At 34.4% G+C, this 21,109-nt stretch overlaps 1 protein-coding gene across 2 annotated transcripts in view; it reads right to left on the reverse strand.

The window, feature by feature from the left end:
* Positions 1–3,076: 3,076 nt before the first annotated feature.
* Positions 3,077–21,109, reverse strand: part of ube2d2l (ubiquitin-conjugating enzyme E2D 2 (UBC4/5 homolog, yeast), like) — a 21,070-nt gene continuing 3,037 nt past the window's right edge. Inside the window, exons 2-7 of one of the 2 annotated variants that reach the window (XM_056472076.1) lie at positions 10,853–10,916; positions 10,706–10,737; positions 10,509–10,586; positions 9,879–9,984; positions 5,412–5,505; positions 3,077–3,911 (exon numbers count right to left, since the gene is read on the reverse strand). In XM_056472076.1, the coding sequence (XP_056328051.1) occupies positions 3,866–3,911; positions 5,412–5,505; positions 9,879–9,984; positions 10,509–10,586; positions 10,706–10,737; positions 10,853–10,916 (420 nt within the window). In that variant the 3' untranslated portion in view covers positions 3,077–3,865. Of the gene's footprint in view, positions 3,912–5,411; positions 5,506–9,878; positions 9,985–10,508; positions 10,587–10,705; positions 10,738–10,852; positions 10,956–21,109 lie in introns of those variants that run through there. The other variant, XM_056472075.1, reaches the window with a different exon arrangement.

The raw sequence follows: 21,109 nt of genomic DNA on the forward strand, positions 1-21,109 counted from the left end.
GTTCACCGATGGGGAAAAACACTATGTGCATACTTTACCCTATAGACGAACTAGCGGTTTGTAAACATTCAGGATGCGCGCGCAGCGAGGTTGCAGAAAAAAAAATGGGAGCCTATAGCATTTACAACGAGGTAATGACATCCGATGCGGTACAGAGATTGTTGTTGTATTAGAGATAAGTTATATTGATTACATATTTATATATTATTTCCATAATGCTTTCAGTGTATTATAACAGCTCGTCACCCAGTGATAAGCACAGTGATTCGGCAAAATTAACATTAAAGTGAGCGGCGTTTGTCTGACAGCTCCATTTACGATAGCACGCTCCCAATGAATATTGGATCAGACGAAATGACCAAGCATCCAGCCCCAAATATACAACTATCTCACTGAAACTCCAAGTGTTTTACAAGAGAGAAGTTAAAGATCTACAAGTCTTTGGATGCCTACAGTGTTGTTCTGTGTGGTCATGTGCAGAAAATAATGCTCCATGATAACCAGATTCAACATTATGTAGTGCTAAACACTGAGGTTCTACCTTGTCAACAGCAAGGAAAGAAGACGGAGCTGTACAAGGCCTGGGTAATCATCAACAAGCAAAACAACAGCATTCTGACAGCGAACAGCACCTGTACGGCAGGGTATATGAACTCACATGTTTACATTTCATTCTGAGCATTCAGTGTCTGCAATCAAAAACGAGTAATGTGTATGATTCAGCATAGCGTCAACTTACCTTATATAACAAGTGAGGACTGCAGAGTCCAGCATTTATAATTAGGTCCTCACTCCATTCAGCTCCCTTTTAGCCAAAGACATCTGCGGTTGGCATTAAAGCAGTGTGGTGTACGCTAAAAGTAAAGTTTTATCAATTCAGTTTCTAATTTGAGCTTCAATTAAGTTTCAGATTTGGCATCCTACCGCACAACACGACATGATGTTTGCTATTGCAACTAGTCTTTTTTTTGCAACCGGGAACCCGTGTGACCTAGGCTGGTAATTCCTCAGTTGGTGCAGGAATGCAAACTTATCAACTTTTGTTTAATATCACTAATGTCATTGAGGACCACTCAATATCCATCAAAACACTAAAAACAAAATGTAATGTAATAAAAAATACAGAAACTAACATGACTCCCATGATCGTCAATGTATAATTCACACCTTGAATATGAAATCAGGTTGTTTAAACTGGTTGTATGAGGATACAGCAGCAGAAGACCACACCGGGTGCCGCTCCTGTCAGCTAAGAACAGGAAACTGAGGCTACAATTCACACAGGCTCACCAAAACTGGACAATAGAGAGCCAACAAATCTGCAGCAACTGTGTGATGCTATCATGTCAATATGGAGCAAAATCTCTGAGGAATATTTCCAGTAGCTTGTTGAATCTCTGCCACCAAGGATTAAGGCAGTTCTGAAGGCAAAAGGGGGTCCGACCCGGTACTAGTAAGGTGTACCTAATAAAGTGGCCAGTGAGTGTACATCAATTCAATAAAATTAGTTTTTATTTAAAGGGAAGCAATTCTTCCCCATTTTAAAAGATGTCAATTGTATCTCTACTGTCCCTCTAGTGAAGTTGAGCTGAAAGTAGCTCACCAATAATGTTCTGTAACTCTCTGAATCTGAACCTGTAATGACCACCACCCTCCCTATATTTAAGTCACCTCTAGAGGGCAACAGCCTATAAGTCGCCAAGTAACTTTGGGCTTAGCAGCTTCCCATCTAGATCCTCATTGTCAGCATTGTCCGGTGGTGTAACAGGTTGTCTTTTCACTACTTACTTGTATTTTTTTTTGTATTTTTTTTATCTTTTTGGTAATTTTTATTATTTTTTTTTAGTATTTTTTTTTGTATTTATTTGTATTTTTTTGGGGGGTTTTTTTTGTATTTTTTTTGGTTTTTTGTTTTTGGTATTTTTTGTATTTTTTTGTTTGTATATTTTTTTTATTTATTTGTATTTTTTTATATTTTTTATATATATATTTTGTATTTTTTTTTTGTTTTTTGTTTTTGTTATTTTTTTGTATATTTTTTTTTATTTATTGTATTTTTTTTTTGTTTTTGTATTTTTTAAAATTTTTTTATTTTTTTTGTATTTTTTTTTTGTTTTTTTTTTTGTTTTTTTTTTTGTATTTTTTGTTTTTTGTATATATTTTTTATTTTTTGTATTTTTTTAATGTTTTTTTTGTATTTTTTTTTTGTATATTTTTTTATTTATTTGTATTTTTTTAATATTTTTTTTGTATTTTTTGTATTTTTTGTTTTTTTGTATATATATATATATATATATATATATATATATATATATATATATTTTTTTTTTGTATTTTTTTTTTGTATATTTTTTTATTTATTTATTTATTTTTTGGGGGGTTTTTTTTGTATTTTTTTTTTAAATATATTTATTATCTGTTTTTTGTCCTGTCTCTGTAATCCTGTTGCACTGTAGAAACAAATTCCTTGTATGTGTGAACATACCTGGCAATAAAGCTCTTACTGATTCTGATTTTGTCACCTCATGCAAAAACATAATTATAAATAGCAGACAATGTGAACGGTTTAGCTTCCCCTTTTATGGCAAAGCAGAATGAGGTATGTTTGTTTGTTTGCTGGTACCCTTATGTTGTTTATTGAACTAAGCTTTGTGTTTGTATTGTGAATGTGTGTATATTATGCTTTACGTTTTTGTGATTGTTTACACTGTGTTTTTTTTCCGGTTTGTGTAGTTTTACAGTGTAAACAGTTTCAAATAAATCACAGTGCAAGCATCAGTGAAAACTCAGCATGAAAAAAGCATGAAAAGCAGCATGTGGCTGCTACAGAACCCTTTAGGCTTTGATCCTAATCGTGTCATTTTGGTGTCTGTCGCTTTAAATGCAAATGAGATTGTGCTCTTTTCAGAAGAGGGCGGAGCTACAGATGCCTGTGCGTCACGATAGTGACAGATTCAAAACAGGACTAGCGGTATCTGTGTGAAAACGTGAGCAGACGCGTGTCGGATTTGTGCTTCATCTAAAACTCCACATTTATAATCCTCCCAGTCGCTGATATGCATGAAGACAGACGCAATTAAAGTTCAGCAACTTTATTGAGCAAACAAAATGAACAGCTATTAAGAGCTATTAGTTGATCGGTCATCCAATGAGAGCGTCCGATCACGAATATTCAGTGCAACGAGAGAACAGTGTTTAGGAGGAAAGACGAACTAACAGCTCTCCGCCCTAAAAACATCCAAAAACAGGAGAGAGGAGGAGTAACAAACCTAGATTTCAGAAGTGGACATGTATTCGCAGATATTCACTGTTTGACCAATTACTGTGTTCCATTAACATGCAAAATATATAGACTTTATTTTCTCCATTACTGCTGATACAATGACGTGACTGATTTAGGTAAGAAACAGTCGGGTTATAAGCATATATATCTCACAGACCATAGTTCTCATTGCTATTGTAAAAGCATATAAAAACATGAAAGCAAAGGATCGACTTCTTTAATAGCACCTCTATAGCCAGTGGCGGGAGTCAGAAGCGTCGATGGTTTCACTCTGCGTGTGTTTATCCTTATAAAAAACGGCTGAGCTCGTAGTTAAAACATGCTTCTTTGACACGAGCGTTTTCTGAACACAAGAGAAAGTGTGGGTCTTTATCATGTTGTGGTCTTGTTTTGTTCTTTACAGTGTGAATGAATGAATGAATGTTGATGGGGTCAGAAGGAGGACTGAGGGCTGATATGGTCTGGATTTACACTGGAACCGTCAATTCGTTGAGGGAAGAACAACAAAAACAAAAGAAGAAGAAGAAAAAGAAACGTTGATTATTTTTTTTCCAGCTATACTGCAGATTGGCTCCTCGGGTATCACATGGCGTATTTTTGAGTCCATTCCCGAGCTATTCTGTTGTACCTGAGAAGAGCAGAGAAATGAAAGTCAGCAGATTCACACACGCATGCACACATGTACAGTGCATAAGGAAAGTATTGATAGCGCTTCACTTTTACCACATTTGTTCATGTTACAGCCTTATTCCAAAATGGATCAAACTGATTGATTTCCTCAACATTCTACACACAATCCCCCATAATGACAATGTGATTAATTAAAAATGGCTGTAAATCACATGTACATCAGTATTGACAGGCTTTGGTGTGAAGCTCTAAATGGAGCTCAGGTCCATTCTGTTTCCACTGATCATTCTTGAGATGGTTCAGCCGCTTCATTAAAGTTCACCTGTGGTCAATTCAGCTGATTGAACATGATTTGAAAAAGCATACACCTGTCTATATGAGGGCCCAGGGTTGACAGTGCATGTCAAAGCACAAACCAAGCATGAAGACAAAGGAATTGCCTATAGACCTCCAAAACAGGATTGTCGAGGCACAAGGCTGGCGAATGTTACAGAAACATTTCTGCTGCTCTGAAAGTTCCAATGAACACAGCAGCCTCCATCATCCGTAAGTGGAAGATGTTTGAACCACCAGGACTCTACCTAGAGCTGGCCGGCCATCTAAACTGAGTGATCAGGGGAGAAGAGCCTTAGTCAGGGAGGTGATCAAAAACCCGATGGTCTCTCTATCTGAGCTCCAGCGTTCTTCTGTGGAGAGAGGAGAACCATCTGTGCAGCAATCCACCAATCTTTTTTGTTTATCTGCAGCAGGAACTGGAAGACTAGTCAGGATAGAGGGAAAGATGAATGCAGTGACGTACAGAGACATCCTGAATGAAGACCTGCTTCAGAGTGCTCTTGACCTCAGACTGGGACGACGGTTCATCTTCCAGCAGGACAATGACTCAAGGCACACTGCCAAAATATCAGTGGAGTGGCTTCACGACAACGCGGTGAATGTCCTTGAGTGGCCCAGCCAGAGCCCAGACCTAAATCCTATTGAACATCTCTGGAGAGATCTGAAAATGGCTGTACACCGTCGCTTCCCATCGAGCCTGATAGAGCTTGAGAGGTTCTGTAAAGAGGAATAGGCAAAACTTCCCAAAGGCAGGTGTGCCAAGCTTGCGGCATCATATTCAAGAAGACTTCAGGCTTTAATCGCTGCCAAAGGTGCATCAACGAAGTATTGAGCAAAGGCTAAGAATACTGATGTACATCTGATTTTACTGCTTTTTTATATTTAATTAATTTGCAACAATTTCAAAAACTCTTTCCACATTGTCATTATGGGGGATTGTGTGTAGAATGTTGAGGAAATCAATCAATTTAATCCGTTTTGGAATAAGACTGTAACATGAACAAATGTTGTAAAAGTGAAGCGCTTCAATACTTTCCGGATGTACTGTATATAGTGTTTATGCACATATATAAACACAATCTGTCTACATTGTATAAGCGCTATACAAATAAAGGTGAATTTAATTGAATTATAAACACAAACAACACACACACATACTTACTTTTCATTGTCTGTTTTATAGATACGTGCTATCTCTGGCACTAACGGATCATCTGGGTTTGGATCACATAACAGTGAGCAGATGGACAAAAGAACTGCACCCAGAAACAGGAGAAGATTAGCATAAACAAAACCAGCATCTCAGATCTGACATTAGTTCACCCAAAAATAAGAAATAAAGATCAGCCCGTGATTCACTCCTCCTCAAACGACTTTCTAAATCTGCCTGAATGCAGTCAAAAGTATCCTCTGCTTTACAAATGGCAGTTTTCCCCTCCAAAATAAGTTCAATAATACATCCATACATACATACATAAAAAAATCCCTCACATGACAATTATTAATAATATTACTATTATTATTATTATTTTAATTTTTATTATTATTATTATTTTAATTATTATTATTTTATTTAATTTATTATTATTATTATTATTATTATTATATTATTATTATTATTATTATATTAATATATATATATATTATTTTTATATATATATTTATTATTATTATTAATTTTTTTATTATTTTTATTATTTTATAATTATAATTATTATTTTATTATAATTTTTTAATCTTATTTATTTATTATTATATTTTTTTAAATTATTATGATTATTATTATTTTTATTATTATTATTATTTTATTATTATTTTTATTATTTTAATTATTATTATTTTAATTATTATTATTATTATTATTTTATTATTATTTTATTATTACTTTATTTATTTATTATTATTATGATTAATATAATTATTTTTTATTATTATTTTTATAATTTTATTTTTTTATTTTTATTATTATTTTATTATTTATTTATTATTATTATTATTTTATGATTATTATTATTTTTTTTATTATTATTATTTTATTATTATTATTATTTATTTATTAATTTATTAATACATTTATTTATTTACTTATTTATTTATTATTATTATTATTTTTTTATTTGTATTATTATTTAATTATTTTATTTATTTATTATTATTATTATTATTATTTATGATTATTATTTTTATTATTTTTTTATTATTATTATTATTTTATTATTATTATTATTATTTATTAATTTATTAATAAATTAATTAATTTACTTATTTATTTATTTATTATTATTATTATTATTATTATTATATTATTATGATTATTATTATTTTTATTACTTTTTTTTCTTATTATTTTTCTTCTTATTATTATTATTATTTTTTTATTTTATTTTTATTATTATTATTTTATTTTCTTAAGCCAGGAGATCACATTGAGACAGTACGGTCTCTTCTTCCAGTGAGACCTGGTCAAGACAGTGACAATGATGGCTGTTTTCTCACCAGAAGTTACAAAAAACTGTTTAAAAGGTTTTAAATATGAATAATTGCATGAATTCCCTTTATTATTTTTTTATTTTATTTCCCTTTATTTGCTCTCCGGAGCTGCGTGAGGCACTTTTCATTAGGGATGGATGCACTTTACAGGACTTATTTTGGATTTAAATGTTAAATAAACAACAGTAAACTAGTTTATATACAGTGCTCGGCATATGAGTTAGTTCACCCCTATTAAACTCATATTGGCTTGACAATTATATATTTGTGCATATCCAGTAGATTAGTCAAAACTGATGAACTAATTTTACAAAATAACTGAAGATCAGTCGAAAAATTACTACACACAAATTAATACAGAGTATATACACAGGAGTCAGAGAGTGAAATTCAATACCTTTTAAGACTCTTTCCATACATTAAGACCTTATAACCACTTTAGGTTTCAACCAGAAACACTGGCGATATTTTAACTCACAGTATATTTACTAAATATTAATGTAGGAAACTAATCCAAAACTAAAACATTATTTATATACTGAATTGAAGTCTATTAAATCTAGCTAATCCAGCAGGTTGGCGTCTATAGAACTGCAGAAATAACGGTTTTGCCTCGGTTACTACAATAAACAAAGCAGCGTGATGTCAAATCTAACAGGACCTTATTGACTTCATAAACTACACAGCATCCTGATATTAGCAGATTTAATTCAGTCAAACTTTAGCATACAGCTGCATGATCAAAAATGACATAAAATGTAATCCCTTGCAAAATAGCATTTAAGACTTTAATACTTTTTAAGGGCCTTAAATTTCTCTACATTGATTTATCAACTTTTAATACTTTTTAAGACCCAGCGGACACAGGGTGAAAACATATGTGGGGGAGAAAAATTTATAAAATATTAATTAACAGGAAAAATCAAGAGAAACATTAAAAATATTGAATTTAGTTGAGCTGATTTTGTAGTTTGTCCTTTATTTTGTGCTATAACTCATTTAAATGCATTATCTTTAAATGTAAATTTACTATCTATCTATCTATTCACTAAGATTGTTCGGTGACCAATCTCTTATTTTAATGAATATAACGGTTTAATATGCATTAAAATATTTAGTCTCTCACTGAGAAATAGATAGAAATGTTCATTTTTAAAAGGGGGTGTACTGATTTATATATATTTTATTTTATATTCCTTAATACTTCTTAAATACTACTGCTAAATACACATGCTGTACCTGAAAAATAAATCAATACATTTTTAAATAACACAGATTATTAAATAAATAATTCCTAAACAAATATGACAAAGATATTGATCTTTGCCCACTTTAGCCTGAATGTCTGCCCTTGTTTTTAACCTTATTTTTGCTGCCTTGTAATGCTTTGTTTTAAAATAAGAGAATAAGTTTGGCTGAACTCCTCAGACCACTTACAAAAATAATCAAGTGAACTTTACAAAGAATCACAATAATGGATTAAAGAAAAGAGAGTAGTGATATTACACTGTTGCCTTTGTAGAGCTGGAAAAGCAGATGTATGATCACTGAAATGGATAAATAATTGGACTGAAAGAAGATGTTTAATGCCACATCAGCAAATTAATGCCAATATTATTCTAGATAGAAACAGATTACATAATAATAACAACTTTATAACTTAATAAGAGATCAAACTAATTAGTTTTTTGGTAATTTTACACAAACATTTGATATGACTTTTCAGTTCATTCATTCATTTCCCTTCAGCTTAGACCCTTATACATCAGGGATCACCACAGCGGAATGAACCACCACCGTATCCGGCATACGTTTTACGCAGTGTATGCCCATCCAGCTGCAACACAGTACTGGGAAACACCCATACACGCGCATTAATTCAGGGCCGCCACAGCGGAATGAACTGCCAACTTATCCAGCATATGTTTTACGCAGCGGATGCCCTTCCAGCCACAACCCATCTCTGGGAAAGATTCTACAATCAGTTGCAGTGAAAAAAAGCTTAGCAATGAAGAATGCATGAGCTGTTAAATAGTGATTATAATGGGTCAATGGAGCAAAAACAGCAACAGCATAACCAAAGAGGAGTCCATCTGAACAGAAGACAAAGATTCATAAAATAATTAATGCAATGTTGTATTTGTCCACATTTGACCCAATGCTGGGTAAACAATTAAACAGTTAAAATAGCATGTTTTTAGTGTAGAACTTAAATCCCCTATATATAGATTAAAAGATGAATGACTTTCTTGTTTATCAGATGCTGATATTCTTAATAACTTGAAAACTCAACAAAAATAAATCATAGATTAAGTTCAAACCACGTTATTGACCACAAGAGTACACTCTTTATAAATTCTGGGTAGTGTTAACCCAACTCTGGGTCAAATATGGACAAACACAATTCGTTCATTATCTCTTCGGCTTAGTCCCTTTATTAATCTGGGGTCGCCACAGTGGAATGAACCGCCAATTTATCCAGCACATGTTTTATGCAGCGGATGCCCTTCCAGCTGCAACCCATCCCTGGGAAACACCCATACACTCTCATTCACACTCATACACTACGGACATTTTAGGTTATCAATTCCACTATAGCGCATGTGTTTGGACTGTGGGGGAAACCGGAGCACCCGGAGGAAACCCACGCCAACACGGAGAGAACATGCAAACTCCACACAGAAATGCCAACTGACCCAGCTGGTACTCGAACTAGTGACCTTCTTGCTGTGAAAGCCACAATGCTAACCACTGAGCCACCCCAGCATATAATAATCGCTTATGATAATGGCAACATTAATTATAATTATGATATGCAACATTTAATCATGAGTCCTAGTTTTCTATGAGCCACCACTGAGCCACCGTGCTGCCCTTTTTTGTTAGTTCTATATATGATAAATAATGCAAAATTCTTAAAAACATCCCCTCAGTCTCTCAGTATCTCAGTATCCCTCACTGTAAAAAGCATCTTTATAATTTTGCATCATATTAAAATATGCTTTATGGTGAGGGGAGCTTGACAGTGTTTACATATTGACGCACCTGAATGAAAGAAATGGGCTGATTATCATTTCTGGGTGAACTAACCCTTTAAGAAAAATCTCTATTAAAGCAGATTGGGTGTTTATGGGCTCACCTTTAGAGATAGTTAATGCTGGAGACCACTGTGACCTTAGAATATCCAAACAGATGCTGCCATTACTGTTAATATTTGGGTGATAAATTCTTGTGGTGAACGCAACCTGTGAATGACAAGCAGAAACAGATGATCAGAATGTAAATCTACTTACATTTGACTGTAGATCTCCAAGGGTTTGCAACAAACATGTCTAAATCTAAGCTCTTTATTAGCAGATTAATTTGATTAATTGCATAATGTCAGCATCAAAGACTACATTAACTGCAAACTCGAAATGTAATACTTACAATATTTATAATCCAAAAATAATTTCAGTTGTTGACAGTCATTTAGGAACACTATTCAAGTACAGTCAGTCAAAGGATTTAGAAAAGTAAGATGTTTTATTTTAAAGGAGTCTCTTCTGCTACAGTAACACATTAAATATTTTTACCATTTAAATATTGAATATGTTTGCTGTGCTTTGGATCAAATAAATGGAGGCTTGTTGAGCAGAAAAGACTCCCTTAAACACTAAAATCATCCTGTTCTGAAACTTGTGACCAGTAGTTTACATATAAAACACAAATAAAATCATAAAAATATCTAATAAACCCCTAGGTTGTTTAAACAGATAATAATCCTTGCCTTAGGTGGTTTGAAAGGGTAGTCTGTAGGAAAATGAATGGTCAAAAAAAACACGCCGCCTTGATATGGACTGTCATTCTGTAAAACAAAAACAACAGGGTAAAGTTGCCTGATTTACATCATTCAGAAGTAATACAGTTCCAGCATGCAAATAAATGCCACTGTTGATATGCAAATAAGCTCATATATCCACTTACAGGACCCATAATTGTTGCTTGCCAGTGAAACACTGCAAATAAAGAGCGAGAAACGTCTGATTATGGTGAAGCAGTGATATGAGGAGGATAATGACACTGTATTATAATAATAATAATAATAATAATAATAATAATAAAATAACTCACAGTCATCGCCAACCGGTCCCGCGGAGCACTGTGCTGGAGGATCCCGACCCAGATCAGTCAATTCCTGAACACACACAGAGACACACACCAGATTTACGATCATCACTTCAGAGGATTATAAAAAAAAAGCACTATATAAAGATAACAAATACATGTATCACTTTGTGTTGGGCTAGTAAATAAAAATTAAAATTATAACTTAGATTTTTCCCAAATCAGACGTTTAATTGTCAATGCACCAAATTAGAGAAAATAATTTACGAATAAATAAAAAAATTAATGAATTAATTAATCGTCAGTTCACCAAAAACACTTATTCATCAATGCACTGAAAACAATCATCAATGCACCAAGAACAGACAATTAACCTTCAATGCAGAAAAACCGACAATTATTTTGTCAATACACCACACAAACAATCATCAATTTACCTAAACTGAAGACTAACTGTCAATGCACCAAAACAGAAAATGTATCATCAATGCACAAAAACAGGCAGTTAATCATCAATGCACCAAAATATAAACAATTGTCAATGCATCACAACAGAACACAAATCGTAAATGCATCAAAAACTGTCAACGCAACAAAACAGTCAGTTAATCATCAATGCACAAAAAAAACTGTTAATTAATTGTCACTGCACCAAAACAGACAATCAATGCACCAAAATCTGTCAATGCACAAAAAGTCAATTATTTATTAATGCACAATAAGTGAATTGTCAATGCACCAAAACCATCATCAAAATTGTCAGTTACTCAATGCACCGAAAACAGTCAATGCACTGAAAACAGACAATTAATCATCAATGCACCAAATCAGAAAACCAATCATCAACACACCAAAAACAGTGAGTTAATCATCAATGGACCAAACCCAGACAATTAATCGATCTACCTAAACATAAAATTAATTTTCAATGCACCAAAACAGAAAACCAATCGTCAATGCACCAAACACAGACAATCATCAATGCACCAAAATAGAAAACCAATCATCAATGCACCAAACACAGACAATCATCAATGCACCAAAACAGAAAACCAATCATCAATGCACCAAACACAGACAATCATCAATGCACCAAAACAGAAAACCAATCGTCAATGCACCAAACACAGACAATCATCAATGCACTACAACAGAAAACCAATCATCAATGGACCAAACACAGACAATCATCAATGCACTAAAACAGAAAACCAATCATCAATGGAACAAAAACAAAAGTTATTTATTGATGCAACAAAACAGTGAATCAATTGTCAATGCACCAAATCAGACAAGTACTTGTCAACACACTAAAAACAGACAATCATCAATGCACTAAAATCTGTCAATGCACCAACAAAGTCAAATAATTGCATAATTGCATTTTTCAAACACTTGACAGCCAAATTTCATACTTCAACTCTGGGAAAAGCACTGTCAGGAAATGTCTAAATGCAACTTAAAAACATCAGGTTGATTGAGCAAAATGTGCTTTAATTTCTTCACAGTCTCCTAAAAGCCACAAACACCAGCAAGTTCAGCAGAGAATTAAAGATCCCTTCACACGGTTTATTTCTGTCTCAGAAAATGGGTGATATTTAGAGAAGTCTGCTGAGGTGCATCAACATGGCTTTATGGCCCATAACCTCTTTACTGATTGTTCATGGGTCAGTACTATGATGCAAAAACAATTGTGATGTTCTCCAGTGAAGGATCATGATCAAGTGACAATGTTTTGATGAACTTATTTAAATTCATTTTATTTTTAAATCAATGCTTTATCTTTTACTGCTGTTTCCCTTAAAAATCAATGACCGAGAGGCATTTACACAACACTGTTTTAAACTAAAATTGGAAGATTTTATGCATTTTAGTCATTAATTTACATGGAAACAATGTACTGCAAAATAAACCAAACACTGCCATAAAACAAACAATATAACACCTGCAAAGCTTTTGGTTTTATGACCATAAGGAGGAGCTTTTTCCAATATTCACAGTTTCAATTATCATGTTGATTAATGGCACCATTGGATTTCTTAAGAATACCCAAATCCAAAGTAACTTATTTAATACATGCGTTATTTATTATGTTAACATTTTAAATAACATCTATTTCTTTGTTAAATGATTTAGATAAAGGTTAGCCACATATTTCTTTATTTCTTTCTTTTTATTTGACAGAAAAGAGTGAACGCACTTAATCTGTCAAGGATATATACAAAGTTAGTTCACCAAAAACAAACCCTTATTCATCAATGCACCAAAAACAGAGAATTATATTCAATATTTCACACTTTTTTCATTGATCAGTTATTTAATAGAAGTTCTGTTGATTAATGGATTCTTTAGGAATATCTAAATACATCAAAGTTACTTATTTCATGCACAAATTACATATTATCAGGCCCACACAGAATCTGCGTGCACAGAATTCCGAAGATTTTCAGCCCATCATTAATTCTGTTTATTTACTTGAGTAAATGTGTGTAAATTTATATTTATTCAGTTTTAAAATTAATTACAGTAATATTATTGGCTAATATGAAAATGTTGATCTGATTTATGTACAGTGCAGTTTAATACAGTAATATTTTCTGTCTTTTAGTAGAGATATTATATGAGAGACTTGCTTTGTTTACCAAATGAAGTGGATCTAATTGGATTTGCATTTTAAACATTAAATACAAGTTAAAAATGTATTATTTTTTGTTTCACATATTAAGGTTTTAGTTATGATGCTCCCAAAATAATTCCGCAGAAATTCGCAGATTTTTAACTAAATTCTCCGCAGAAATTGCAAAAACGTCAGCAGATTCCCTCTGGCCCTACTTATTAAGTATTGCATATGTTATTTATTATGTTAACGTGGTTACACAACATTTTAAACAACATATATTTCTTTGTTAAATTATATAGATAAAGGTTAGCCACACATTACTCTTTCTTTCTTTCTTTCTTTCTTTTTATTTGACAGAAAAGTCAATGCACTTAATCTGTCAAGGATATACACAAATTAGTTCACCAAAAACAAACACTTATTCATCAATGCACCAAAAACAAACAATTGACCCACCAAAAACAGACATTTTATCGTCAATACACTGAAAAACAGATAATTATACTCAATATTCACACATTTTTTATTTTTAAGGTATTTAATAGAAGTTCTGTTGATTAATGGCATCAATGGATTTTTTATTTCATGCACAAGTTATTTATTATGCATTGCATAGGTTATTTATAATGTTAACGTGGTTACACAACATTGTAAATAACATCTATTTCTTTGTTAAACTAAATAGATAAAGGTGAGCCACATATTTATTTATTTATTTATTTATTTTTGACAGAAATAACTGAACACTCTTTTTTTCCGAGGACATACACAAAGTTTTAAAAGCAAAACTTGTTTCCATTGTGGTCCTTGATTTAATATACATTTAGATAGATATGTATAGAATATTTTCTTATAATCATATTCACAATTGCATCAGTAAGTAATTTAAACATAAACAAAAGATTTCCATTTTAAATTAATTAAGTTTCTAAATGATCAAAACACCCCAAATATATTTATTATGTTTTAATACATGGTTATTTGGTGCCAAGGCTCTGCAATCAAAACAAGTATTTATAATGTTAGTCAATGGGGCAAAAACAGCCACTAACATAATGAAATGGTAGTAAAATTAAATGATACACATGGGTTAAAGTATTCACAATATAGAGAATATAGTACACTTGCACTGGTTTGGTATAACAATAAATGCTGCCATAATAAAGCAGCCAATGAAGCAAAAACAGCCACTAGCATAATGAAACGGTAGTAAAATTAAACAATACACAGGGTTAGAGTCTTCACATTAATATGAATATAGTACACTTGCACTGGTTTGGTATAACGATCAATGCTGCCATAATAAAGCAGTCTCTGATCTCTGGCCACACCTACACTAACAAGGAAACAATTCTAGCTCTTTCGCTCTCTCTTTATAGGAAAATCTGAACTGCTTCTGAGAAAATAAGATGTTTCTGAGAATGTACGTATGCCGGCAGCCCTCTGGCGGCTCTTGTCTGAGCGTGTGAGCGAGAACAGGCAGGAAGTTGAGGTTCGAGGTTTATTTGATCGTGAGGAAACATCACAACAAACACAGGTGGACTAATTATTCATAATGTTGACGACAAGTTTCACATCGATTAATGTACAAGCAATTCAGGAATATGCAAACGTATATATGTGACAAATAATGTGCGGCAAGACGAGAAATCTTTTAGAAAGTTGATTTAAAGGCATCCCTCAGGTATTTAAAATGTACAGATTTATGTAATTAAAAATAACATTTGCACATTGTTTTACAAACATTAAGACTGAATACCTGAAAATGTCAATTTGTGCAAATATTAAATAATTGACTCATCCTAGATGACATGCAAGTAACACAGAAATAAACACACCATATAAAAATATCACACCAACATTTATTTTATTCAAGTTCTCTCTAAGTGGAGTTTTACAAACTAATTTGGAGAGGAGCACGTGATATGATTGACTACAGCTGATCCTTATTGCTAATCATTAGCTAGCCTATCAGATCATTCTAAAACTACTATACTGTAAATATCCTGCCTAAACTTCATTCCTTATCTTCGTTTTTGGAAACCCCCCCCCATCTTTCCCTTCTCTTCTTTCATGATCGGGCAACACGGTGGCTCAGTGGTTAGCACTGCTGCCTCGCAGTAAGAAGGCCACAGGTTCAAGTTCTAATTGAGCCAGTCAGCACTCCCAGCGTGGAGTTTGCATGTTCTCCCTGTGTTTGCGTGGGTTTTCTCCGGGTCCTCCGGTTTCCTCCTACAGTCTAAAAACATGTACATAAGTGAATCGTAATAGTCACTTAACGCATACATAGCAAAAGGGGGCACTCGAGAAACACCTGATCTCGTATCCCTCCTAATGCTCATTGACCAGGCGGGAACCTCGGGCTCATCTATCTCCGAGCTCAGGGTTCTCTCCAGGGACAGCATGCCAAACCTGCTATCATAGTCAAGCATCATCTAAGTGTGAACTCTTGAAATGAACATTTGAATGAGTTTTTGCAATATTTGGCCAGACACATGCTAAAACACATCTGATTTCTAAATAATCTCTGACAAATTATGTAAAAATTGTTCAAAACTATTTTATTACACTAAACTAGGTGTTTTACATTTTATTTCACTATACTTTCATATATATAATTATATTTTTATGGAAAACACTGGTTACACCAATTTATCCAAACCAGTTACACCACCTGACCGTACTGCTTTAATCAGAATCAGAATCAGAAAGAGCTTTATTGCCAGGTGTGTTCACACATACGAGGAATTTGTTTTCGTAACAAAGCTTCTACAGTGCAACAGGATTACAGAGACAGGACAAAAAACAGATCATAAATATATTAAAAAAAATAGAAGTAGTGAGTGCAAATATACAGATGACAAGTGTATGTACATGTTTATTACTATATACAACGTTATATGAGCAGCTGTTATGTGCAAATTGGCATGTAAAGTGTGTTGTTAAATAAGTGTATATGTGTATAAAAGTGTATGGCAAGTAGTGATGTTGGTTCCGCAATTATTATCATCAAGTGTTCATGAGATGGATTGCCTGAGGGAAGAAACTGTTTCTGTGTCGGGCTGTTCTGGTGCGCAGTGCTCTGTAGCGTCGACCAGAAGGTAACAGTTCAAAGAGGCAGTGTGCTGGGTGTGAGGGGTCCAGAGTGATTTTGGCAGCCCTTCTGCTCGCTCTGGATAAGTACAGTTCTTGGGGAGTAGGAAGGGTTGTACCAATGATTTGCTCAGCAGTCCGAACTATTAACAGCCAAACACGACTGTTTGTTGAAGAAATTGACAATTAAAATCAAGAATGAAAGTCAACAATTTCAGCTGAAGTGGTTTTACTTTCTTTTAAATGCTGACCAAAATGTCTGGCAAAAAGAAATCATCATGGTGATGAACAGTGTACTCATGCAGGGCTCAACAATAAGGACTGCCCAATGGCCCAGGGCCAGCGTGAGAGACGCTTGGGACAGTAGACAGGATCATTACTCAGTGTTGCCATGTCACTAAAGTTTAATTTGCCTGCAACTATTCGTCAATTGCGTGCATTTTTAGTTTGTGCTTTTAAGTCTTTAAATGTGACCTTCTTTGTGATGTCGTATAAACCATATTGCCTTTTGGATCCTCTGATTTGATGTTTTGAGCATGCTATTTTTTCATAACCTGGTAACAACCATTGCAGTGAAGTGACGCCAACATCAAACTATAAGGGTAAAAGAAAACATCCGTTTCCAACGTCTAGGAAGCAGACATTTACGTGGGTGCAACATGACGAAAAAAATCAAGTGATGTTTTGCTCAATTTGGGTCAGTATGACAAGCCGGAAACCTTTTGTTAAATAATTTCAAACTGCAATAAAATACCTGCACATTTTCCACACTGCTCTTTTGGTTTGCATAAAACTTAGAATTTTTCTCATTATACATTTATTAATATTTTTAAAAGAATTAAACTCTAGATTTAAAGACATTATTTTGATACATCATTTAAAATATGTGGCTAAAAATAGCTATTAACTTGTCTTTTTTTTTTTTTTTTTTTTTGATGGGGTGAGTGGAAATTTTGCCAGGGCAAGTAAAAATCGGAGTCACTGGCCGGACTGGATCAAGCGGCAACCTCCCGCTCTCCCTCGAGAAGTCAATACGGAAGTAACTAAAACTGCAATTCATCGACTCGCCTTGGGGGGCTGGCTCCAGGAAGTCCAGGTCATTTCTGACTGCAATGGGAAATTGGCCATTTTTACAGCTGATAAAAACATGTTTACAGCCTGGTACAACAGATTTTTTATAACTCATCCGATTCGTTTTATTAAGTTATGTTAAGTCTGCATAATTAAGGGCGTGGCCACTTGAGTGACAGCTAGGTCTCGCTGCTCGCCGTCTCGTCACCTCAGCTGATTACGGCTAATTAGCCGATAAACTCGGCATATACATCATATTTTTGTGTTGGTTAATGTTTCTTTACACAGTCAATTGCCTTTTGGGATTATTTCCTACAATTATCAGATGATATGGGATGCTGTGTGCACTTAATTGTGCTCACAAACCATTCATGTGGCCTTCGTTTCCCTGGTGAGTGAAATGATATACTAATATAACATCTCTATAAATGTATTTGTTTTATTTAAGATCATTTATAATGTTCTTTAGAGTTGTAATGCCCTCCAGAATGTGACAGATTGATTAGCTGTAGGCTCTAGATCAGTCATATGAAGCATTGTCATATAGTGTTATGCTGGAGTTCATCAATAGTCGTGCATTTACTAACACATCTGAAGTGTTTGGACGTAATTCGCATTTTCCTCCTGTTGAAAACCATCATAGGAACAATGCCTAGTAGTTTAATGTATTATTACAGTGTTTTAAAAGTCTAAACACTTTATTGATATAGTGTACAGCCAAGCACATGTGGTCAGAACACAAACGAGTTGCAGGTAATGAAGTATTAAGCGTTTCTCCCAAAGTAAAGTCTGTCTGCCAGGTCCAAGCTAAATACCAGCAGGTGTCTGTAGCTCTGTTCACTCTCCGCCTCTTTGCCCTTGTTTGGTATCCCGCCGTGGGTGCGATGACACGCAAACAAAATGGCGACGGTTGGCCGCACCTACTTGTAGCTTCATTTGCGTTCTTCAGAAACCTATGAGTGACGTCACGGATACTACATCCATATATTTTAAAGTCTATGGACTGGACCAGTAGAAAAAATCCTTATCGTTGAACCCCGTCATGTCTCGTACTGAAATGACAGTTGAGGAACAATATCTGAGGGGGGTGCGATTGTCATTCACAACCATGAAACCGAGTTGCTTACCTTGAATACATAAAGTAATAACATCCTTTATATCAGATTTATATTGATATGAATAGTTTCAGGGCGACACGGTGGCTGAGTGGTTAGCACTGTGGCCTCACAGCAAGAAGGTTGCTGGTTTGAACCTCGGCTGGGTCAGCTGGCATTTCTATGTGGAGTTTGGATGTTCTCCCCGTGTTGGCGTGGGTTTCCTCCGGTTTCCCACACAGGCCAAACACATACGCTATAGGGGAATTGATCAACTAACTGTGTCGCTCCACTTACATTTGTGAAAACTAATAAGTTAACCTAGGGTGCTTTCACACCTGCCTTATTTAGTTGGGTTGAATCGCACTAGAGTTCGTTTTCCCTCTTGCTGCGGTTCGTTTGGGCTGGTGTAAATGCAGCAATCGTATTTGAGTGCGCACCAAAAGCGGACCAAAAAAGCGTACCGAGACCTCCTTTAAGAGGTGGTCTCGGTACACTTTCAAACGAACCCTGGAGTGGTGAGAACATGATGCCGTAGGCCTATGCACTGTGCATTATGGGGCGTTAAGGAAAAATATTTGTTGACAGTGCTTTTCCAACAGAGAGAGAGAGAAAGAGAGGGAAAAACATTACCTGACGGATCGTTGGTAGTATTTCCGTAAGATCACCATGTTGCAGTTTAGCTAAATTAATTCACGTCTCTTCCTAAAATGACGTGCGATTCATTAAAACATTGTTTACCAGCCGCAGCTGCGCTTCATTCTTGAAATGTATAGTTTGTCTAAAGTGATGTACACAACTATATAGTATACTATGAGCAGGGATACAATAAGTCAGCGCAGTCGTAACTCGCAGTCGTTTGTTTACTTGCGGAGTTCATTGGCATTTTCCCGCACGTGAATTCTGACCAATCGATAAGCAGTTTAGGAAATATGTTCAATAACATCTGGCCAATGAGAGATGTGGATTTTGTCAGATGACTGCATATTGGCTCTTTTTATCTGGTTCGGACCAAAGCCAGCAGTGTGGTGTGAAAACGACCCAAAGACGGCAGAAAATGCTACAATGGATCATTTATTGCCCTTGGTCCGCACCAAATGAAGCGAACTACAGATGTGAAAGCACCCTTAATTCCATTATGCTGTCCAAACACAAATCGACTGTGTGGAAACCAGCATTTACAGTGTTCTTCAACATCTTTTGTTTTCCCCAAATAAATAAATAAATAAATAAATAAATAAAAGAGAAAAAGAATCTATTCATAAATCTGATTTTTTGAAAAAAAAAACACAGCCCTATACACCGAGGATGGCCTGATGGTGAGTAAAAGTTCCTTTAATGGCTAGTTTTATTTTTTAATCATCCTTAAAACATTGTGAAACGGTGACACGGTGGCTACGTATTTAACACTGTCACCTCACAGCAAGAAGGTCGCTGGTTTAAGTTTCGACCAGTCCAAACATGTGCGCTATAGGTGATTTGAATAAACTAAATTGGCCGTAGTGTATGAGTCTGAATGGGTGTTTCCCAGTACTGGGTTGCACCTGGAGGGGCATCCACTGTGTAAAACATCTGTCGGATAAGTTGGCGGTTCATTCTGCAGTGGCAACCCCTGATTAAGCTGAAGGAAAATGAAAGAATATAAATATCATGGATGACGTGGGGTGAAGAAAGTCTTTGTGAACTCAACACTGATTCAGCCAACTAATATAGGCCAGTGTGAACATCCACACCAACAGTGGCAGCTATTTATACGCCTGCATACTTCAGATGAGAGTGTGGGGAATAAACCAGTCCTGATATCACTTCAGAAGGACATAACTGGCATTTTCAACCAGACCTCCGTGTGCCCTAAAAGTTTTAACTTTCACTTTCTTTACATTTCCCCATCAAGCTCCGAAAACTGCTTGATATGGACTATAGGGTTATGACGGTATCAATATTCATGTTGGAATTAATTGCTGAATATTATAACAATATTGACCAATGATGCAATAAAGGTTACTATAACAGGTAAAATAAGAAAGTAGACAATAAATAGTGTATTGCTTTATTGTATGCTTGACATGAACAACTTTTTCGATCTAATTAAATTGCAAAAGCATAATAATAGTTAAAACTTTACTATAAAGTCTCATTAGTAGACATTAAAATCATAGAGAAAAGAGAGAAAAGGCTGATTTATTATTAGTTACTATATAATGATTAGTTTAAAAATACAACTGAATTTTATTAGATATTATTAACTACATTTAATAAATGGATTATGCCTATAATTTTAATTTTTATTAGGCATTACCTAAGAAATTAACATCAGCTAAGATTAAAATTTCACAGGAGGGCAAATAATTTTGGCTTTAACAAGTCACAAAAAACAGTGGACCA

This window comes from Danio aesculapii, chromosome 14 (genome assembly GCF_903798145.1).
Source record: "Danio aesculapii chromosome 14, fDanAes4.1, whole genome shotgun sequence".
Lineage (NCBI taxonomy): Eukaryota > Metazoa > Chordata > Actinopteri > Cypriniformes > Danionidae > Danio > Danio aesculapii.